Source organism: Vipera berus (assembly GCF_964194415.1).
Source record: "Vipera berus genome assembly, chromosome: 2".
Taxonomy (NCBI): domain Eukaryota; kingdom Metazoa; phylum Chordata; class Lepidosauria; order Squamata; family Viperidae; genus Vipera; species Vipera berus.
Window position 1 is genome coordinate 204,794,465 of NC_138203.1, and position 23,980 is coordinate 204,818,444.

Consider the following 23,980-nt stretch of genomic DNA (forward strand, 5'->3'; position numbering starts at 1 on the left):
AGCTGTTCCTTTGTAACAGACCCCCAACTGGTCTGTTATCCGTTTCTCCTTCCTCGCTTCCTCTCAGAAAGGCCACGGGCCAGGCTGCCTCCAGCACTGCCGCCAAACGGTAGCCCCCGTTATTCAGAGAGACACCCGCCTCAGGAAGCGCAAGTTGCCGAAACCCGGGGCTATGCTTCAGCTGGCTTGATTAACCCTTCGCAGCCACGTGGGATCTGTCCCAGGCGCTCCTTGAAGCACCTCCGCTGCCTGGCCGTTTCCTTTTGGACGGTTGGGAGGCAGGTGTGCAAGGTTACCTAGATAAATAAGGCGGGAAACGGAGCGGCTCGAGACATCATTCCCACGCCCTCCTACGCGACGATAAGATCAGCCGGCGCTTATGTGGGGACAAGTGGGAAACGAGGTTCCATTCTCGTTTTGCCAACGAGAATGCCGACTTCCAGACGCTCGGAAGCTGGAATGCTTATGTTTGCATCCCAGGAGAGCTTTCGCCCATTAGAAAAGTGAACTCGGGGACAACTTGAGGGCTACGCGTCTGATACTGACGGCGAGGCCTCCTCAATTCTATTTCCGCGCTCCCGCAGGCAGCCGCAAGGCCGCACGAACCAGCAGTTAGAAAGGAGGCGGGGCCGAGGAGAGTACGCAAGAATGTTCGCAGCCAACGAGACCGGAGCACCTACATGAATGATCGACCTGCTTGGCCAGTAAGCGGGAGGTTTGTTGCGGAGTAGCCGCGCGACCCGAGAAGCCTATAAAAGGAGGCCAGGCGGGAGCGTGCTTTCGCTTGCCGGATAGCTGTGCGCCGTCGTGTCTGTTTGTCTGTCAAGAACTGCGCGGGAGGGGAGGAGCCGCTGACGACATCGGCAGAGACCAGCAGGCTCGCGACGAAGCTTTCAAGGACCGGATTTCGTTTTTTCCTGGGCACGCGAGCCGAGCGGCGTTTAAACGTGAGTCTCGGGAACCCGAGGGGGGGAGGGAGGCGCTTGCCTTCGCGTGGCGAGGCCAAGTGGGACGCGCGCTCCTTCCGTGCGTTTGGAGGCGCCATCTCTCTCTCTCTTTTTTGTAGGCCTCGCTGACGGGAGAGAACTTCCGTTGTTGTCGCTTACGCAGGTTCGAGGCAGCGGCGCACTCTTTGGGCTAGTAATCATGGCCGAGGTGGAGCACCAGTTTGGCGCCACCCAAAATGGGCATGAGGCGGCCGCGGCGGCGGCGGCGGCGGCCGAGGCCGAGGGATCCGTGAGTGGCGGCGACGAGGAGCTGTTGCAGCCGGAGCAGCAGCTTGAAGAGGAGGAGGAGGAAGAGGAAGAGGTGGTGGCGGCGGCAGTGGTGGTGGCCGAAGCTGGAGAGGGGGACGGCGAGGGAGAAGGCGAGGAGGCAGGGCAATCGGTAGCTGCTGCAGAAGCTAGCGGCAGCCAGAACGGAGCCGAAGGCGATCAGATCAACGCAAGCAAGAACGAAGAGGATGCGGGGTAAGGGTAGCGGCGTCGTTATATTGCCCCCGCCCACTTTCTGTGGTTTCCGGCGCCATGCACGGCGACAACCTGCTCGGAGTGACAGGCCCGAACCCGCACTTTTGGCTCGGCTCCAATCCGGTTCTTACGCTTTTTCTTGCCCTGCCTGATGTTTTTTGCGGAGGGTGATTGGCGCGCAGGGCCTTCCTTTTCTTTGCCGTCGAAACAGACAATAAGCCGAAACGGGGCTGCAGTAGTCGGGCCTCCTTTGTTCTTGAAGCTGCCTTTTGTTGGCGCCATGTGGTTGTGGGGGAAGGAGGGGCGGTAAGGCTTCTGGTTTCCTGAAATGGCAGTAGTCTAGGCCTTCCCCCCCCCTTCTTTGTGTGCCATGCTAGTGCCATTTGAGGACAGCTTGATACCATTGCATCTGTACTAAAAGTTGGAAAGGTAAACGACCGCTTCTCCCTAAAATATATTAACTGCTAGTTCGATGAAAGTCAGAAGTAGCTACTTAAGAACTTTAATGGACAGGAACATAACGTTTCTGAAACTATTTGCTGGCAGTGTAATTTAACTACATCCCCAGGTCCAGCTATTGCAAGTCAATTAGCATGTATGTAGTTTTAGTTTCTTTAGATGATCAGGGAACCCCAGCATAATCCTTGTAGAAGTGATAATACGTTATTTACTATATTTTATCTGTTTTGTATGCTTTTCCCATTCCATTAAATTTTCTTAAGGAAAGCCTGGACTTGAAGAGATTGTGTCTCTTCCTCTCACAAAAAAACATCCTTTTACATAATTCCACTCAGCCAAATTGAAATGCCAGGGGGCTTGAGTATATCTAAAGATTGTAATGAAGCCAGCCTATTATAAAAAATGGTATTGTTTAAACAAAGTTTGGGTCTTGCTGAGGTTGTATGTTCAAAACTGTTGAGTTAGAATCGTTATTTTTTATGACTTCTGCTAGTGAAATACTTTGGTTTGCTTAGCTTTTATTCTAAGTATCAGGGCCTGAAATTGAGTCAAGGCAATTGAACCACAGGTATAACTTATGTAAACTTGTTTTATGAAAGGCTATATATCACAAGTTACAGAAGTTCAGTTATACTAAGACATGATGAAATGCAGGTAGTCCTCATAGACACAGCTGAGCTCCAAATTTCCATTGCTAATTAAGGCAATTGGGGTTTTGCCCCATTTTGTAACCTTTTTTGCTATAGTTAAATGAATCACTGCTGTTATGTAAATCATGTCATTAAGTGAATCTAGCTTCATCCATTGATTTTGCTTATTAGAAGCTAGCTGGAAAGGTTACAAATGGTGATCATATGACCACAGCGTACTGCAACTATCATAAGCACATGCTATTTGCCAAATGCTTGAATTTTGATCATGTGACCATGGGGATGCTGCAATGGTCTTAAGTGTGAAAAATGGTAATAACTTTTTTCAGTAACTTTGAACTGTCACTAAACCAAGGACTAAATCAAGGACTACTTGTATTGTAAATCAAGGACTACTTGTATTGCTACGGTAATAGTGGTCATCATTTTTCAGTGTGTCTTACTTACCTTGTTGCAGGAAAATGTTTGTTGGTGGTCTTAGTTGGGATACAAGCAAAAAAGACTTAAAAGACTACTTTACTAAATTTGGTGAAGTAACTGATTGCACAATAAAAATGGATCCTAATACAGGCAGATCAAGAGGTTTTGGATTCATTCTCTTCAAAGAAGCAGCAAGTGTTGATAAGGTGAGTGATAAACTGAGATACTTGGACTACTGCTAATGCTACAAATGTTCTGTCATTCTGATTTGTTGAATTGCTTTGTAGGTTTTGGAGCAAAAAGAACACAAATTAGATGGAAGAGTGATTGACCCTAAGAAAGCAATGGCAATGAAAAAGGATCCTGTGAAGAAAATATTTGTTGGTGGACTTAACCCAGAAGCAACAGAAGACAAAATCAGAGAATATTTTGGAGAGTTTGGAGAGGTATATAATCTGATGCAAGTTTAGATATATAGGCTAACTTTAACCTGAAAATAGTAAAGCAAATTGTTTTAATCCACAGTAATTGTAAGTAGAAATATGGGGTATATTACCCAGAGATTGATTGTTACTCAGTACACCAGGTGTCCAGTATACATACATATGTATTTATATGCTTGTGTTTCAGTTAAATTAGGTTACATCATGGTGTTTCTTTAAATGGCTGACAAATCATGTAGCCCTGCGTACCATATATCTATTTTTGTATTGATTTCTGTGTATTTCCTTGTAAGTGATTTTTTTAAAGCATATTTATAGTAAATAGTTCTGGCTTTAATTGTTCAGAGCACTAAATGGTCATCCTTACATGAAATTTGCAAATTATTATACAAATCATAATTGCAGAGCAATAATAGTTTGGATTTGTTATATTTATTATTGTAGCTTTATCTACTAAGTTCCTAGTACTTGATAAATTAGTTTTAACACAAGATAGTTATATCCTGAAGAAATAGAGATTGACCAGAATTACTGAATAAGTTAGTGTAGTACATAATTCAAGTGAACTTGAAATACTATGTTTCTTTAGATTGAAGCGATTGAACTTCCAATGGATCCAAAGACCAATAAAAGAAGAGGGTTTGTATTCATCACATTTAAGGAAGAAGAACCAGTGAAGAAAATTTTAGAGAAAAAATTCCACAATGTCAGTGGTAGTAAGGTAGGAATTCTGCTTATTGTACAGTGGATTGGGATCTATTCACTCCCTATAACTTTCACATAGTTGGAAGGTGAAAAGTAAGAGAATTACACAAATTGATTTTGAATGTGGAAACTATGTAGGAAGCAGACTAAATGAGCATAGTATATGTACTCTATAATTTTTTTAGCTACAAGAGCTAAGTTTTTGCACTACAGAATTAGAAACAACATGCAGATTAATCCCTTTGCATAATCAAAGATTTGAAGTAACATCAGTAATTGTGGATGGTATTACAGTGTACCTGTCTTTTTTTCCAGAAGTGAGGGCTGTTTCTAGACAATATTAAACTTAGATGCTTCCTACTTCACTTTGAAAAGTGATTCATAATATTTTTCATTACATTATCCCGAACAAGTTTTAGTTAATAGCTAAATATAATTTGAGAAATATGTAGAGCCCATCATTAAATATGATTTGACACAGTTTGTTCCACAAATGAGTGAAAAACAGGGCTAGTTTGATGTATGAAGAAAGTAGGCAAAAATATTTATCTTACCAATGTGATATCATTGGAAATAATCGTTGCTGCCTTTAAAGCCACTCTTTAAAATGCAATCGCTTTCAAAACGGGAACTATATTTTGTTACTTTTTCTATAGTTGTTGCCCTGAATTAGGAGTATAGCTAGAAGGATAAAGGTTTCTTAAACAATGGACAGAATAAGCATATTTAACATTAATTTAGTAATTTGCTTGGATTTTGTGATAGTAAGGAAATTAAGCCGTTTAAACTTTTTTTAAAATTACTTGAATAACAAGACTTGAAAACATATATATAACATTAGGTAACTTAGCCAAAGGTAGGAAGTTGCTTGATTAGAATATGGACTACTTGAAGCAGAAGGATATAAAGCAGTACAAATAGTGGTAGAATGTGGAAGCATATTTTAAGAGCAGAGCTTATAGTGGGGGAGCTAGAGTGCTAGAATTTTAGATGTTGCCAAACTTCAACTGCCAATAACTCCAATAATCATGAAAATGGTGAGGGATGGTGGATGTTATAATTCAACAATATTTGGGAGGCATGTGTTCCCTTGCTTTGGATTATAGTCAATGTCTAATGGTTTAAAACTCGTGCTTGGCATTCATAGCACTAACAGATGAAAAATAGGTGTAATCCTTTGACTAAGACCACAATTGGGGCTAGAATTTCTATTGCTAAGCAGTGTGCTTGTTAAGTGAGTTGTGCCAGTTTTTATGACCTTTTTGCCATGATTGTTCAATGAATCGGATGTTCATTAAGTGAATCTATTTTCTCCCATTGACTGTGCTTCACATGACCCCCAACATGCTGCAACTGTCATAAATACATGGGTGTTGCCAAATTCCTGAGTTTTAGTCATATGATTGAGGATACTGTGATTGTCATAAGTGTGAGGACCATTCCTAAATTACTTTTTCCAGTGCCATTGTAACTTCAAATGGTACCTAAATGAAGAGTTAAGTTGAGGACTATTGTACACTTTTGACTATGTTCATGTGATATATTTAGCCAGTTGACTATATTTTGCTTAACCTGTTTCCTGGTGGCAGACAGCATATGGAAATTTAATAATTTAAACTAGGTTTATGCAGCTTGAGAGATTAAAGTTCAGTTTTGAAAGAAGTACTGAGCTTATATTTTATAAGTTCTAGTACAGTATTAAATTCTGTGCAGGAGAAATTTCTCTAGAATATTTGCCCTCAGATTTCATTATTTTGGAAGTGTTTTTGTAATCCAGATATTTGAACATTTAAAACTTGCAATATGTATATGTAGTACTGTATGTTAAGAACATCTGTTTTACATTATGATCTTTTCAGTGTGAAATCAAGGTAGCACAGCCAAAAGAAGTATATCAGCAGCAACAGTTTGGTTCTGGGGGCGGCCGAGGAAGAGGTGGAAGAAGAGGTATGTAGTATGGACTCTAGTATGGACATATTCTAAAATACAGGGTTTTCCAGGTGATTTTCCTTTCTATAGAATAAAGAGTTTTTGAATGTAGGATGTAGCTGTCAAGACTACAATTATTCAGTATTATGTATATTTTGGAGGGGATCTGGCTATAGATACCTGCAAGTATGACTAAATACTAATTTAATGCATTTGATTTCTTATTTATAGGTCAAGGCAGTTCAAATTATGGGAAGGCTCCAAGACGTGGTCATCAGAATAACTACAAGCCATATTGATCAAAAGTATTCAGGTATGCAGTGGCATGCTCTAATGCACAAAACTACTGCATATGTTTTGTACTTAATGCTGTAGATGGACATTACAATTATGTACCAAAATTAACTTTACAATACATTTCTATGGCCTGTTATGTGTATCTGAAGACTTCCCTGGAAATGTCTGTTTAATATTTACAGGTAATAGTTGTCTAGAGAGTGTGGTGTGTAAATTTCAGCCTTGCTGAAGATTAATGATTTTATGGATAGGTTAAATTGAAATGATTTTGAGGGTTTGCTTAAAGCTGCAGCTTCTGCACCTAGGGACTGCCCGTTGGAGTTAACTACGTTATTCCAGTTGTACAGAATGAGATGCATCTTAGGGAACCAGTATCACTTTCCACCTTTTTATTTTGTATTGGTTTTGTGTCATACATTTCCTGTAATGGAAGTGTTAATTTTACTGTACTTTTTGGTACCTTTTTGGAATCTAATGTATTGTAAGGTATTTTACATGTGTTCTGATTCACCATGACATGGATATTGATGCTATTCTAGCTTTTGAATAAAAAAGCATAATACAGTATCCTGTGCCATTATTCCAGCTATCCTTTTTGTAGCTCAGAGAAAAGAAGCCTTAGAATTTCATTAGAAATGCTGGTGGCTGGTTGGATGCGTAAATCTTAGAAGTTGGATTTAGAGCATGTTTTAACCCTGAAATTGATGAAAAACCAGCAAAGCTTAATTGTTTAATCACAAATTCAGAGTATTGTTGAGGTAGGAAAAACCAGGAAGCAGAACAAGTATTATATTTCAGGAAAATCTTAGGATTAAGAATAGTGTATTATTGTGTAGGAATAAAGGTCATAGGAATTTAGGAGTAAATTTGTAGTATTAAATAAATAAAATACTGAAGGGCTCAAGGCTGTATTTACACACACAAGACAATATTAGACATGCTTACACTATAGTCTGCTTTTTTGTATATGCAAGTTCAATTTAAATCTGAAAACATGCTCAATAACATATGTACAAAACTCCTGGATGCTTATGTAGTACACTCATTATATTTGAAACTTCCCTAGGTTCATTGATCATACTTAAATCTGTCAATCTGACTGGCTTTTGTACTCTTATGTGTTTTATTAGTATTTAGAATTAAACATTTCATGCTAAAATTATTAAGCAAATATTAAAGCTGCGTAAACATTGGATTTTCAGTACTGTTTCCAAGTTTTTTTCAAACTATTCTATAGCTTCTTCCAAGCTTATTCTGAGCTATTTTGTAGTCATATTACTATTTTCAGTAGATATTAGCTGATAGCAATCCTGCTGCCAAATAAGGGTAAAGATCTTTAATGCACTATAAGTACATTAAATTCTACATTCAAAGTTTCCAACAATATAGCTTGTCTTAGCTAAGTATAAGCTCAGACATGGAGAGAAGAATATAATGCATTTTTATTTAGAATAAAAATTTCTTGCTTAAATCAACGTTATTAAAATGACACCTGTTTTAATGGAAGTTTTAATTACATGTTTAACAGCCATGGTTAAAACTAGGTTTGGAAGTTGTCTCTGGAGAGACAATACAGTCATTTATCCATGGGATAAATAATCTGTTATAAACATACATTTTATTAAATAGGAATTCTTCTGAAGGTGAAACTTAACGTACTCTAGAACTTATGAGCTATAGTGGTAGAAGTAGGCAACCGTACATCTGAGTTACCTCTGATCAGGAACTGCTAATTCATTTAGATATAAAATGACTATTATGATACAGTTCAAAGTTTCTGACCGTCACTAGTCTATTATAATCAATTGGAGATCCAGCAGGAGTTCCTGAAAGACATTTTCACATTACAATAGAATTACAATTATCTGCCTTCTCCCTGGCTAAGAAACTTAAAGATAGCAATTTTGTTCTCTATAACGGATGTGACTGTGGGCTTTTCAACCTTACTCACTTTTGAGTATTTTAATATTGTTTTCATCCTATGTGTTTTGTTTGCCCCAAAGAATGGAAGAGTTTTATGACTGCTACAAGTGTAGATAGTTGAATACTAGCACTATATTTTGCATGTTTTGACAAGCCTATTTGTTATTAATGTACAGCATAAAAGAGTATTGAAATTCTGTTAAAACACATTTTACCAATTTTTTAAAGAAATGTTTTCATTTACTTTAGGTCACAGATCTTAGGATTTGAAACATTAGAGCGTGACATAGCAAATATAAACAGGATTTTACAATAGAAAATGTGAAATACAGAGACTTAGCTGTAGCTAAGAGAGGAAAGAAACTGCTTATGGAAAAATAAGAGGTACCAATATGATACTGTTATGACTGAAAGAAACAGCAAAACTAGCAAAGGAATTTCATCTTAATGCTACAGAAAAACAAAGTTAATATCTTTGAAGATAGTAGTCGTTAGGCTGTCCTTAGAAAACGGGTTGCTTTTCATCTGTTACAACACTTTTGGTATAAATACTTTTTGATCTGTCAGCTTCTTAAAAAAATTAAATTAAAATTAAAAATAGGTTATCCATGTTGGTGACATACTGACTTTCTTTAGTAAATAAAACATTTTTATGAGATGCTAAAAAAATATTTTAAAAAAATTCTCATGAGTGTAATGTTTGGGTATTTACTAAATAATGGATCCCTAGTGATTTGTTAATAAAATGTTATGAAGAAAACAGACTTATTGGATCAAAGGTGCTAATTGTGAAATATAAATATAAATAAGAATGTATATAGTCCTGTAACCTGTATAGCACAAGGATGACAAGTTATATTTTCTGGATAGATTACATTTTTCTCTCTACTATATTAAAAGTTGCATTAGTAGAGATAATAGCACTAGAGCTCTGAAAAATCGGAGCTCTATTGCTAAAAATGTTAGCAATACAACAAAACTATATAGACTGGATTATGAAAGCTTGAAGAAGTCAGAGTTTTATTATTGTAGTTTAAGTGTAGAAAAATGGTAAAATTCTGCACCATGCCTGTATCCTGTAAAAAGATGAATGAAAGAATTCAGTATTCACATGGGAAAGCCAGCAAATTAAATTTTTCATAATTTGTTTGACATGCTGCTGTTTATATATTGTTGGAATATGACTTGATACATAGATATTCAGGATAATGATATTAATGGCTTCTGCTTTTTGTATATAATAGTACGTGAATGCTTACCTCGTAGCCATGGAAATCATCATCTTTAGGTTTTTCTTATCTCCAGTTCTGCAGAATATTCAATTAGAACATGATTGTTGTCTATCCATTTTTCATGGGCCAGAATTAGTATTTACATATAACCAGGAATGAAAATCCTTCATTCCAGTGGCACAAAAATATTCCTAGTGGTCTTCTTGCTGATTTAGACTATATTTATTCTCATATCCTCCCTCCCCCAAAAATCTAAAATGGAAAATAGGATTGATTAAAGGCGACTATCATAAAGTTAAAATCTTTCTTCCATTTAGACCCGTGCTTGTTTTTTCATTACAGTGATGTCTACTTTGGGAGAAAAAAAATAATTGGTGCTAATTGGTGCATTCTCAAAAGGAGAAAAGAATTTAGTAGGAAAGTTGTTCAGTATAGAAGAGCTTCCATGTAATTTTGCATATGTAAACTGTACACATAGAACAAAATACAGTAATTTTACTTTACCTGCCTCTTTCTGGGAAGAAATAGCTGAGAAAGAGGACTGGTAAATTCATTGATATTTTTAGAACAGGCTTTCAGAATGCAAAACCTTTTGCCATTATTGCTTATGTATAAAATGGTTTATTTAAGAAGTCTTAGCTCAAGAAGTCTGTAGCATACCAGATAGGCAATCTGTTATATAAACCAATTTTAAAGAGCTTTCCTCTACTTACCTGTTAATATCATATCAAGTTTATTAACAACTAACTCTGCATCCTTTGTATTGAAACACAGTGGTGGCTTGAACTTAAGCACATTTCTGCCTGGCCCATCTGTGCTCAGCATAATGAATTCTTCCTTTAATCTAGAGAACCAGAAAAAAGGGCTGATTTTAGTAGATGTTACCCACTTGGATTAATGTATGATCATATAAATCACATTTACAATGATATATGCACTTTATCAATTTTTGGGCACAATAGGGATTTTGGTTATCACTTTTGGCAGGATTTGGAATTTTTCTTTAAAACTGTAGACTTCCAAACCTGTCTGGAGTGCCACTCTCACAGTGGCAGTGAGACCCTGTGTGACCAAGAAGCTTACTTTAAAGCTGGAGATGGAAAAATCATAAGGTCCCCTTAAAAAAGTTGCCTTAATGCATTAGGTAAGCACGATTTTCCAACATGTCATGGCCTCTTGTTACTGGAATGACAGAATCAGTCTGAAAGGATTAATTACTATATATATAAAGGTAGGGTCAAGAATTTGCTATTTTTCCCCCCTTTGTGGGAGGAAACCCTCTTCAGTCTTGTTACTGTCTCGAGACAAGGTGGATCTCATTCTGTGATTCTCAGTCATCCAGATCATGGTTGTTCCAAAGATGCCTTTTCCTGAGGCAACTGGACTTTTTTTATCTTTGAAGACATTTTGCTTATCATCCAAGAAGCTTTTTCAGCTTCTTGCACTACTCAGGTGACCCTGGTGACACAGATAATCCTCCAGGTGGCATCAGTGACTCTAAAAAAATGCAAATGACCAGCTGTCTGCAAGGAATATAAATCCTTCCATTCCCCACCATCCAGTCAGAGCTGAAGAAGCTTCTTGGATGAGAAGCGAAACATCTTCAAAGACGGAAAAAAGAGTCCAGTTGCCTCAGGAAAAGGGTGGATCTATCAGCTTTAATAACTGAGCAGGCAATAATATGTAGAGATGGAAAGAAAAGTAGACCAAATCTCAGAAAATGTTTCCTGCTCCCCCTCCTCTCACAAAAACCTACTAGCAAGCTAGCTGAGGAATAAGGCACATCAGAGTGGGCTCCTTCAATAGTCTTGGGGAAAGATTTTTATTTCAGCATAATCAGTAAATTCAAGATACCAGAGAGTGGGATCTGGAACTGCAAGATCAATTGCATGTTGTGGTCTGGTGCTAGTTAAACACAGATGTGGCTCACCTGTCCAAGGTCAGGTCACATACAAGCCCTTTCTGAGATGAAAACTATTTTGAAAGTTGCTCACACAAGTGCTGATAAAAAGCGAGTACAAAAAGGTAATGCCAGATTATGTTTAGAGGAAATCCTTATCCAATTGTTATAGCAAAGATTGAGCAGTGCTGAAAATAGCTTGATGGCCCTGCAATTTACAACAACTGTGACCCATCCCTCTATACTCATCATAGGAGAAAGGTCCAGCAGAAAAGATACCTTCTAATAAATAAGTTGATATGCATAGGACTCCACCACAATCAAGCTGGATTTAAGATTTAAGAGAGAATTTTTTTACCATCTCCAGGTATATACAAAAGGATGTTCCAAGCCACCAAGAATTAGCAAAAACGTCAGAACCATAAAATGGATACCATCAAAGTAACTCTTGTCAGGATTTTTCCCCATTTTATTCACGGTTCCCAAAAGGAATTGAGAATAGAGAATGGTGTTGAACATTAAGGGTCAGAATGAATTCATCAGGTTATAAAGCAGATTACAGCATGGGATATCCTGGAGTTGATTTCCTTAAGAAAAGCAACAGCAAAGAGGATCAATGCAAATTTCCTGCTTCCAAGACAGAAGAGATTGAGGCTTTGTAACTTCCAGCCCTACTCTATGTGTTCCTATCAACATTGACACACATCAGCAGCGAAGCAAATGACCTGGAAACCTTGCTGGAACTAAGTGATTGGGCCCAATAGTTGACATTCTCCTTCCCTCAAGATGCCCAACTACTGTCAGAATCTTATCAGATGGGCTGGCAAGCCTTCCAGAGATGATGCAAGAAACACAAAATATCAAGCACCTAAGGTTCCCGAGAAGGACTGAATAGGAACTGGCAGAGTCTACTGTTACAAACACCTTACTTCATCCACCTAAGATCATCAGGAAAACCTTATCTTATTCTAGCTAGCAGAGGGTGCAGGCCTCTAGCGCAAATGGGAAGCCCTTAAAGCATCAGCTGGGTAACACAAATACAGTGTTTCCCTCCAAAAGAGGCACCAAATCCTATTTTTTTGGGGGGGTGGTCTTTACCACTCACCTTGCAGTGGTAGCACCAACAGCCCCATCCAGCCAGCCCACTTCTTCTGGGTCCAAAAGAGCAGCTTCATTATGCAGCTGAGAAGAGCTTGGGCCTGCATTTCGCAGTCAGAGGCCTTTCCGGAAGGCTTCTGACTAGGAAATGCAGCCTGGGGGATGCCACAGAAGATGTGGGCTGGCGAGGAACAGCAAGTTTATTTTTATTTATTTTATTTTCCATTTATATCCCGCCCTTCTCCGAAGACTCAGGGCGGCTTTACAAACTTAGCAGTAGCCTTCATTCTATGTATATGCCTGCTTATTAGGGCTTTCACACACACCCCAAGCGGCATTATTACAAAGTCAGCTTATTGCCCCCAACAATCTGGGTCCTCATTTTACCTACCTCGGAAGGATGGAAGGCTGAGTCAACCTTGAGCCTGGTGGGATGCGAACCTGCACTAATTGCAGGCAGCTGGTGTTACTTAAGCAAGTGTCGATTCGTGGAAGGCCTGATAAGTGGATGTGGGGTGCATGGGGCAACTCCGGCCCACCCCCAAAAATCAAGCTAGGGCTTATTTTTTGGGTAGGTCTTACTTTCGGGAAACACAGTACTCAGTGAACGGAGTGGATTTTCCAGTTGGAGAAGCACATTAACACGTTTCACGGTTGATATCTTGATTGTAACAATTGCAATTTTTGAAAAATTGGTCACAAAATATGAGATCACGGATTGAATGCAGTTCTTAGATTGGGAAAAGGGGTTCCCTGGATATAGGAAGGATGTTCTTTATTTTCTTACCTAAAGACCAAAAGGACACTAAACAATAAATCCATCTTACCCAATAATTCACCTCTCCCATCCCTTTCTTATATACTTCAGATCAATATTTATTCTTTGAAAGTATATTATAGCTGTCCTTAACACATGGAAAACTGTAAAAGAGTTTGTTCTTTCCATACTAGTAGAAAGATTGAAACATGTAACAATCCTTGAGTACTGAGTTAGTATATATAATTAAACTTCTGATTTAGTACATATAATTAAACTTACTAGCTGTTCTGTTGTAGATAAATTCAATATTCATGTCTGAAAATATACCTAGGGTGGCTAGGGAGGTAATGGAGTGCAAACTCTGGTTTTCAGATACAGAACATTCTAGTGTTAACTAGTATACACCAGGTCATCTGTTCCAGAGGTACCTTATAAACTGCTAAAAGCAAATCCAATTCTATTTTGGGAGTCAGATCATGTCTTAAAGTTAGGTGACCGTTTTCTATTCTTCAAGATTAAAAACTACTATTGGAACTGCCTGATTGATAACATCCGAAGAGAAAAGCAGAATCTAGGGAAATCGTAGTAACTTACTGTATGTACATTGCACGTACAATTCTGCATACATAACAGAAAAGAGATGTGCAAACCGCTAAGTTCTCTATCTGTAATTCACTTGTGAAACGAGATACTGTCCAGAGATTATTTCGGGAGACAGAAGGTAAAAGTAAAATGGGAAGTACTCATCTCTCTACCACTACCAATAAATCAATAAATCATTAAGATATTCTAACTTCATTCTTACTATTTTTTGTGTGTACTCTGAGATGCTTTGCTTATTGGCTTGGACAATGTAATTAGAAATATGGAATAGGGATATTTCTAATTAAATAAGCAAAACATCACAAAGTACCTTTACCTTGTTATGATGAATTCTGCTTCTTTGCTAGCAGGTGATCTTTTCTCTTGGTCTTGTACTAAATCTACACCAATAAATAGTCCAACACCCCTGTAAAACAAGGCAAAAACATGAAGTTACAATTAGAATATAGAATAACAGTTGGAAGGGACCTTGGAGGTCTTCTAGTCCAACCCCTTGCTTAGGCAGAAAATCCTATGCCGTTTCATACAAATGGTTGTCCAATCTCTTTAAAAACTTCCAGTGTTGGAGCATTCACAATTTCTGAAGGCAAGTTGTTTCACTGATTAATTGGAAATTGCAATAAACAAATTTTGCAATTTGGGACTGCTAAAAAAGCCTGCTAACAAACTGAGAACTATGTGGCAAGTATATGCTGCTTATATTAAATAATTGGTAAATGTTTTAAAATTGATACCTGATATCTCCAATTAGAGGATGTTTAGCTTTTTGTTGATTGAGTAGTTCCATAAAGAAGTTTCCCACATGAAGAGCGTGGGTTTGAAGCTCTTCTTTCTCAATAATATCCAGGACTGTTAGGCCTATTGCACAGGACACAGGATTTCCTCCAAACTATGAATGGGAGGGAGAAATAAAAGTTAAAATAAATTTTCTACACAAAATTGTCAAAAGCATATGCCAGTCAGAATTTTATATACTGTAGTGGCAATCCAGAAAATATCTTATACATGAAATACATTAAATACATAGTAACACTCAAGCTACACTAAGATGCCTTTTAGAATGAAAATGTGGGTGACTACTTACTGTGTTAAAATATTCTACTCCTGTTGCTGAAAATGCCTCTGCAATTTCCTTCGTTGTTGCTACACAAGCCAAAGGATGTCCATTCCCAATTGGCTTTCCCATAGTAACAATATCAGGAATAAAATCCTCTCCCTGAAGTTGAAATGCCCAAAAATGTTTGCCAACTCTGCCAAAGCCAACCTGAATTTCATCAGCAATAAATACACCACCTGCTTTGTGTATATGCCTATTAAAAGAACAAGAAATATATTTATGCAGAAATGGAACAGATCTTATTAAATTTAGGGTTAAAACAAAAATATCTCCAACAATTCACTTTTTCCAAAATTAAGCAGCAGCAACCAAAAACAAAATCCCACCAAGGAAAATTAAATATTTGTTAAGTTAAATCATTTCAGTTTTAATTATTGAAATGTTTGGGAATTAAAACTGGATCTTGCAGAAGTTAAACATCTTTAAAGTCCTTAAACCTGAGGTTTCCTCTAAACAAAAAATCTATAAGAACAGTATGGAATAAATAGAAAAAACGCAGAAGAAAAGTTAAGTATGAATACTTACTCTGCAACCTTTTGGAAATAACCAGATGGTGGAATGATTTGTCCAGCAACACTGGGTAAGGATTCTACAAAAAGTGCAGCAAACTGAAAATGTATATAACATAATTAGTAGAGGTATACATAATACATATGTGCATGTATCTGCCTTTTGGATATATTAAAGCTTCTAATTCAAATATCTTAGGTACCATAGTTGAGTAACAACTACTATAACACGTAACTACCCAAACATTTGAACTTTTTTTTTTTGCCAAGAGCTATGACTTATAGCCAACAATGTATTTTTCTTCTTCTTGAAGATGATATTCCACTAAGATTCTTTAGGATGCAAGAACATTACTCAATTTTGCTTGGAGAGTTGTCTCGAGCAAAATGTAAGAAATTATAATGAATGAATTTTTTTTTCAAAATTTCCTGACTTGTTAATTAATAGACAGAAGACTCTATTGTAAGGGCACAGTGGATAACTGACTAAATTCAGTTTAGTTAAAAAGAAACAAAATGATAAATACAGAAACTTTAAAGACAATATTTACCTTTCTGCTTTCTTGGTGTGCTATGTCAATTATTTTTTTCACTTCATCAGCATATGCTGTGGCTGGATCCTTATGATTTTCTCTATATAATCCTCTGTATGTATCAGGAAGAGGAGCCTATTCCAAAAAAAATTAATAGTTGATTAGACTTGGTTTTAGGTGAATTGGAAATTAACAAGGAAAGAGTTAATATAGTCTCTTATGCCTACCACATGGACCCATTCCTTTTGGCCATCTAGATTTCTGAATTTGTATGGACTTATGTCAATCAAAGATGTCAGATGTCCATGATAAGCACTTAAAACAAAACACAATAATCCACAAAAATACATAAATTCTACCTTGGTTTAATATTAGTATCAGAAAATTGTACACGTCCAGACTGCCAAACTGTAAACCTGCTTTCTAATTTATAACCCTTTTACATATTTCAGCTGTTATCCTAACAGTTCCCATAAAGATACATTTTCAGAATTTTACTCTGATTATATGTATGTATATTAAATGCAACTTGTAATTCAAAATATGGTCTTTGGGATCAAGTACACTTAGCTTTGAAATTAAATGGATGTACCTAGATTAGAAATTCAGTTTGTTTGATCTTGGCTTCTGGGAAGAATAGCAGTTCAAGTTAAAAAAACATGAACGTTAAATTTTTTTACCATTCTGATACTGATAAACTAAATACTTCTTACTATGAAATATGGGTTAAATAATTAGGTATTTAAAAGTTCACTTCAGAAACACAGTTTGTGACTCGTTATTATTGAAAGAAAATACTCTTGAGCCAAACTAAACCTGATAATTATAAAAGCATGTTCTTATAGTTTTTTAGAGAACAGTATGGAAGTGATTAATAACCCTTTGTCATATTTCTTTCAAGGCTTCCTAATCTAACCTATATCCCTCAGATTCCCTGGCAGCATTTTCTTGTCCAAGTTCTGGGCATGATCCCGTTTAGGTTTTTCCAAGTTCAATTAAGGTTGATTAGGTGCTGCTAGCTGAATTGGACATAGTAATAGAATGCTATTTAAAACATTGTATATACTTACTGGTCAATAACAATAACGTCTTTATGTTTTGTATATTGCCGTGCCAGTCTAAGAGCAAGATCATTAGCTTCTGATCTGTAATGGAAAATTCTGAAATTTTCTCATTGTTCATATCCAGTCATCTATAAATCTGAGTGGTTTCATATGTATCAAATGAGGGCATACTGGTATGAAAATATGAGCAGTATTAGATGTATGTAATTTTTAATACTTTAGTTGAATGGATACAATAAACAATTGTAAAAGAGAATTCTGCAATTATTTATATGCAGTGTTTCATTACAGTTGCTAATGTATGATTAAAAACCTTTTGATTATAGAAAATATGGGGAAATATGAATGTCATTTTTTTGGTTGCAAAAATGGAAAATATATTTTCATTCATTCTGGCTAAAGGGCAAATACTGAAATAATATAAATATCAAAGAAACAAAGATGTGATTATCCTGACAAACAGTTCCATGAGGTGATAACAAATTTCAGTTCACTTGTTCTGCAAATAAGGTATAAAGATGCCTGTTTTTTTTAAAAAAAAAAACCTACCCTGAATTCAAAAAATAGAAGGTACACAACTTCTCCGGCAATGTTTTAGAAAGTCTCTGTGCATAATCCACCAAATTGTCATGCAGATACCGAGAGTTTGTATTTAGCAGTAGATTCTGCTGATGAGCTGCTTTGACCACTTCAGGATGGCAGTGCCCCACTGAAAAATAAGGATGGGAATATAGCAATTTCAGTGACCACAAATTGTTTAAAGACTATGTATATAATTCCTCACTTGTTTTATTTCTAGCCTAATCTTAGAAAATCAAAGGCAGAATTTAATGATGTCACTTCAGTTATCGCAGGGGTGTCAAACTTGGAACATCACGTGACATGTCACGACGTATCGTGTCTTTTTCCCCATTGCCGGTAATGGGGTAGGCTCGGTTTCGGAATGACGCATCCAGCCTGGGGGCCAGCAGTTTGACACCCCTGAGTTATCGGATATACTTGCTTAGGGGTGCACTTTCATAGAAAAGTAGAATGGTCTCCTGTCTACCATTTTGCCTTGGTCACCCAAACTTAAATATCAACTATAGCCTTTATTTTTTTGAATAATTCTTTCCTGAATCATTGTTAGCATATTTTCATCCTGCAGGGTTTGAATTAAGTGAATGAATGGGTGTAGATACTGTCTGAGAGGAAACACAGGCCACTTAAAGCTACTACTGCTGCTGGGTGATATGGACAAGTTAAACCATGGAAAAGGAAACACAAACATTTTGACAATTTAGAAAGGACTGGAGTTGAATTTACCTGACTACACAGTTTAGACCTAAGAGAGTTTACTAAAGAGAACATAATTTCACACTTGCCATGAGCAACATTATTGATACAGTCAAGGTACTGGTTTCCAATTTCATCATACATATATTGTCCCTTTGCCCGGATAATTTTCACTGGATCTTCTGGGAAAAAAAGCTTGCAGGATGACCTTTAAAGAAAGATAAAAGAAACAAAACTTAATTGGAACATTAAATATTCTACCACCAATATATTGTATATTTCAGGTAATAAATCACAAACAAAATGGTTTAATTAGCTACAATGATACAATAATACATTCTGTTTAATCAAATTCTAAGGAAAATGTTTTTGAACTGAGTTTAGTCAGACATGCCTGGTTGGAAGTAATTTGAGCAGCTAAAAGTTGCTTTCTGTAAGAATTTTTAGCATGATTGTATTTCTGAATACAATCACATATATATATATATATATATATATATATATATATATATATATATATATATATATATATATATATATATATATATATATATATATATATATATATATATATCTGTCACCGGTGTGACTACTGCCTGTCGATGGCCTTCAGGTTAGGCTGACACAGGAAATAAAGATTTGTCTCATGTTTGGGGCCTAGCAAGGTAATCTAAAATAGTTAACAAGCATTTGACACACACACACACACACACACACACATATATATTGATCTGTGGATGTTTTAACAGAAGTGCAAAGTCAGGAACTTGTTGAGGTGACATTTAATGTATATTTGCAGGAGACGTGACTGAGTAATACAGGTAGCCCTTGACTTAAAACAGTTTGCTTAGTGTGACTGTTTGAAATTACGGCAGCGTTGAAAAGTGACCATTTTTCACACTTAACGATCATTGCAGCCTCCCCATGGTCACGTGATCAAAATTCAGTCACTTGGAAACTGACTCATAATGATTACAGTGTTCACCTTTTGTGATCCTCTGAGAAACAAAGTCAATGGGGAAGCCAGATTCACTGAACAAACATGTTACTAACTTAACAACTGTAGTGATTCACTTAACAACTGTTGTGAACTGTCCTAAAAAGGGGCAAAACTCAAGTAATGTCTCCCTTAGCAACAACATTTTGGGGTTCAGTTGTGGTTATAAGTTGAAGACTACTGAAAATACTACTAAGAACATAAGTATGGTATAGTTCTGCTGGAACAGGGCAAACCCTTTCTCGAAGCATTTTGTTTCTCACAGTGAGTAACTAAATGCCTCTGGAGTACTCCCAATGCATTAGCGGCATACCCCTCCCCTGCAGAGTTCCCAAGCAACTTACTTGAGGCAAGGCAACATTTGTTTTTAGGACTACTGGCATTGATGGACTTATCTACTGATGTGGCCTAGGTATGGAAGTAAGCTGCCTGTTGGGGCCTCTTGATGAATGCTCTTAACAGACTTACATATTTCTTAGGTTTGCAGCCAGTTACAGCTGTATTGGATACTGAGAGAAGGTTTCACAATAGATTTCCCAGGAAATTGAGTGAAGACGCTTGATGGATGCAATGAGTACAAGATGGGTAGAAGTGGGATTCCCTATTGTCTATAGCCTGGGTATCCAGAATGGCTTGCCTGGGCCATTTTGAGCGAATAGGAATTGTCTTTCACTGCATATAAAACATATAGGATAGTTAATGTATATAAATCAAATACATTGTGGGGCTGCATTAATGGCGGTCCAGGGCCACATGCAGCCTGTGGGTCATGTTTTGGAGATGTCTTATTAGTTGTTTTCAAACTTTTACCGTATGACCATGCTTCACTGTGCCACTAGGAAAGAGAGGAGTTGTGCAACTTTCAACCAAAGGCCAGCACTGCAGGTTGGCTTTTAGTGTGCATACTCCTAATGCAAATATCCTAGCTTCCGAATTAGTCATTATGTCTTACAATATTTGTTGGTGACTCGAAGAGCAAGAGATTTACAGAGATGTACCTTGAACTGTCCTTGTATGTAACAGTAAATCACATAGAAGGACCAAACGCCTTTCATTCTAAAGTTTACTTGTGTTTACCCTCATATATCTAAACCAACCAACCACTGGGTTTTCAAATTAGTTCCACGCTCAATTATCTGCTCGTTCTCCGGGGAAAAATCACGTCGCCTAGACGCTCTAGCTAGAGTCTAGACCAGGGGTAGGCAACCTCGGCTCTTTTATGACTCGTGGACTTCAACTCCCAGAATTCCTGAGCCAGCATGGCATGGCTCAGGAATTCTGGGAGTTGAAGTCCACGAGTCATAAAAGAGCCGAGGTTGCCTACCCCTGGTCTAGACCATTCTGTGTCGCTGACTCGAGTATTAGGGAAATATCCTCGAGACGGAGCTCGAAATAAATGTCGGCAGCGCGGGATCATCAAGTTGATCCCCAAGGGCGAACATCTCGATGGGGGCTTATAAAGCGGATCTACGCAGCTGTCCCCTTTAGATCTGCATTGCGGGACAAAGTTGCAACAGCGAGGCGCCCTCGGAAGACGAAAGCGTCGCGCACAAACGCCAGCAGCGGAAGCGCAGCGCAGGCACATTGCAGCGGCTCCCCCTTCACTGCGGAATGAGTAGGTGGGCGCCTCGCACTTTACGACGCAGGAAGGGCAGCGCACTCTCTCCCCCCCGCCCCCAGCAGACTTTTCATCCGCCGCCGCCGCCGCAGCACCTACCCAATCAACTGCTTCCGTAAAGCCAGAGTCTGCCGGCGGTTGCGAGTCTCCGCGCTCATGGCTGTTCCGAAGTCTGGGAGAGGAACCGTAGAGATAGGAAAGGTTAGCATAGGACAGGGGTAGGCAACCTCGGCTCTTTTATGACTCGTGGACTTCAACTCCCAGAATTCCTGAGCCAGCTTGGCTGGCTCAGGAATTCTGGGAGTTGAAGTCCATGAGTCATAAAAGAGCCGAGGTTGCCTACCCCTGGCATAGGAGGAGTCCGCGGGCAAAAGCCGCTCTCGTGAGGCCCATTGGTAAGAATCGCTCCAAGCGACGCCGAAGCCCCGCGTTGGCATTCGGAGCGCGGGGCGGAGGTTGCCGCGGAGGACTCACTAGTTGGGTGTTTCAAGTATCTACCTGGGCTGAGTTGGGAAATACAGTAACATTTTCGCAAAGCTTGAGCCAGAGTGAATCTGCTCAAAAGCTGTTTCGATCTCCTTCAAAGTGAAGGGAGCCCGAGGAGCGCGCCCTTTCTCTACTACTAAATTTTGGTAGGATTTGAGGCTCAAAGCTAACCGCCTTAAAAGCGTATTTTTTATCGTTTTTTTTTTAAAGAGGCGCTATTGCTAAGCACATTGTGCTTTAGATTGTAAGCCGCCCTGAGTCTTCGGAGAAGGGGGGATATAAATGGGATTAAAATTAAATTAAATTAAATTAAATTAATCTACACTTACGCAGCCGGAAGCGAGCGAAGAACTTCGGGCTGTTATATTTGGAGTAAATTACGACACGGGACGAGGCGGGGGGGGGAGGGGGGGAAAGGCGATTTAAACTATTGCGGGTCGAGGTTTAAAGGCCGTATCGATAAAGCGGGCGAGAGTTTTCCCTTGTTAAAAGCACTTCCCATCTATTGAAGGGCGCCACATCTTTGCAAGAGGCAGCAAAATAATCTTTCCCAAAGCAGAGCTCTGAATCTTTCGCAGCAGTAAAGCGGAAAACGAAGGCAAAACACACCCTCGCACAGCACTGGCAAACGTCTGACGTGGTTATCTCGTAATCCTTGCAGCCGCCCTATATGGTTTGCAAGGATTACTTACCCTAACGGACGACTTGGAGTGCAGATCCCATAATAGTCAGACCCACGGCTTTTTTTTTTTTCATAGAACGGCCAGAACGGAGTTCCGGCACCGTTTTTGGATGGAACCTTGTAGGGTAGGCAAGGTGGGTTGTATGAGGTGTGTGAGTTCTGGCACTTTTTTTTTTTTTACAAAAAAAGCACTGGTCAGACCCCATGAGCAATAGGAATTTTACATAAATTGTACGGCTGTGCATTTAGCAGGCGCCAACCTGGGCAAGGCTGGTGTAAGAGGAATCGAGTAATATTCTTTATACTGCAGGTACTAGAACTAAATAATAATTTGCCTCGGCGATTTGTGAACAGATAATGATGTTCTTTTTCATTAACTCAAGCTACAATTCTCCATGCTTTTACCTAGAAATAAATCTTACAGAATGATGGGACTTACTTTTGAGTAGAGATCTGTGCAGAGTTGCACAGCCTGTTTCTTTGCTGGGCTGGCTGTGTAAAATGGCAGTTGCCGAAATGCTCCAGGCTGGCAAAAAGCTGACGAAGATTTTAAAAAAAAGTAGGATGGGGTTAAACAGAAAGTATCTGGAGCTGTCCTACACCATAAACTCTTCTAGCTTTTCTGCAGGAAATACAAGATGTGGCTGTGAAATATACACGGGATTGATAAAAAGACAACTGTAGCTCATTATGGCTGTATCATTAAGATGAATTTTTAAAAGCTGGAATTTCTCTCCCATATTTGGTACTGGCAAATGTGAATGTTGGTGATTTATTTTCTCAGACTGCTTGACAGATAAAAACAGTGTGTATCTAAAAATAAGTGAATTAATGCCTTATTCACAATTCAGAAGACTAATTTGCAGAGAGGAACGTTTCATCTTTCTTGTACCACAGCTCAGGATTCAAGGAAATGGCAGATTTTTCTATCAAAAATTAATTTCTCAGTAATACTGCAGTCTACCTTGATAGCTGTGGCCTTAATTAACATTTGCTTTTGTTGATAGTATATTTGCTTTGTTTTGGGCAAAGATCAGACATTTACTGATATATTTTCTTCATATAACTTTGACTAAGTCAAGAGCAACGCAAAACAACAAGCATTTTCTAGGCTAGTGACTTAGAGAATTGGAAAATACCTTAGCATGAAAACCATTTATCTCTTGTTTTAAGGTCTTGTTTTATGTACAAATTAAAACAAAATGGGAGACAGGATTTAAAACTGCTCCTGTTTGAACTTTAATCCCGTCTTACCAACTGACCCAAAATTGTAGTGTTGAAATTTTCTGGCAAAACAGCTGTGTTTTTGTGGGATGGTTCTGGAAATTTGGGAGAGGTTTCTGAGGAGGGATTCCCAGAGGAGTAGTAGTAGTAGTAGTAGTAGTAGTAGTAGTAGTAGTAGTAATAATAATAATAATAATAATAATAATAATAATAATAATAATAATAATAATAATAATAATAATAATAATAATTTAATTTTTATACCGCCCTTCTCCCGAAGGACTCAGGGCGGTGTACAGGGCCATACAATAAAATACAATATATAAAAATTAAAAGAAATATTAAATACAATAGCCCATTTAAATAGATTAATACAAAATGTTAAAATGAGAGTTATTTGCCCTAACAAAACTGTCCTGTTCTCAAACCCAAATATTGCATTTTTGGAAGAATCAAAAAGAAATTTCATGACTGCATTGGCAATTTTTCTCCAGATTTTGGAAGAAAGTATTTTAGAATACTGTGCCTTGTCCTCCTTTGAATAAAATGGTTTAAGGTTTAGAAATATACCCGATTGCTCCTTATTC

At 38.1% G+C, this 23,980-nt stretch overlaps 2 protein-coding genes across 2 annotated transcripts; one reads left to right on the forward strand and one right to left on the reverse strand.

Moving 5' to 3' along the window:
* The first annotated feature begins 704 nt into the window (after positions 1–704).
* On the forward strand, positions 705–7,573 carry HNRNPAB (heterogeneous nuclear ribonucleoprotein A/B). The gene is made up of 7 exons (XM_081319971.1): positions 705–947; positions 1,067–1,469; positions 3,036–3,204; positions 3,286–3,444; positions 4,031–4,162; positions 6,006–6,093; positions 6,307–7,573. The coding sequence occupies exons 2-7, from the start codon at positions 1,147–1,149 to the stop codon at positions 6,372–6,374; spliced, it is 939 nt and encodes a 312-aa protein (XP_081176097.1). The 5' UTR covers positions 705–947; positions 1,067–1,146; the 3' UTR covers positions 6,375–7,573.
* Positions 7,574–7,804: 231 nt separating this feature from the next.
* LOC308663506 (5-phosphohydroxy-L-lysine phospho-lyase-like) lies at positions 7,805–22,674 on the reverse strand. The gene is made up of 13 exons (XM_081319970.1): positions 22,609–22,674; positions 21,101–21,173; positions 18,476–18,594; positions 17,661–17,820; positions 17,118–17,192; positions 16,275–16,362; positions 16,066–16,182; positions 15,531–15,613; positions 14,973–15,198; positions 14,623–14,777; positions 14,205–14,294; positions 10,241–10,371; positions 7,805–9,602 (listed from the first exon to the last, which is right to left on the reverse strand). The coding sequence occupies exons 2-13, from the start codon at positions 21,157–21,159 to the stop codon at positions 9,580–9,582; spliced, it is 1,326 nt and encodes a 441-aa protein (XP_081176096.1). The 5' UTR covers positions 21,160–21,173; positions 22,609–22,674; the 3' UTR covers positions 7,805–9,579.
* Between the last annotated feature and the right edge of the window lie 1,306 nt (positions 22,675–23,980).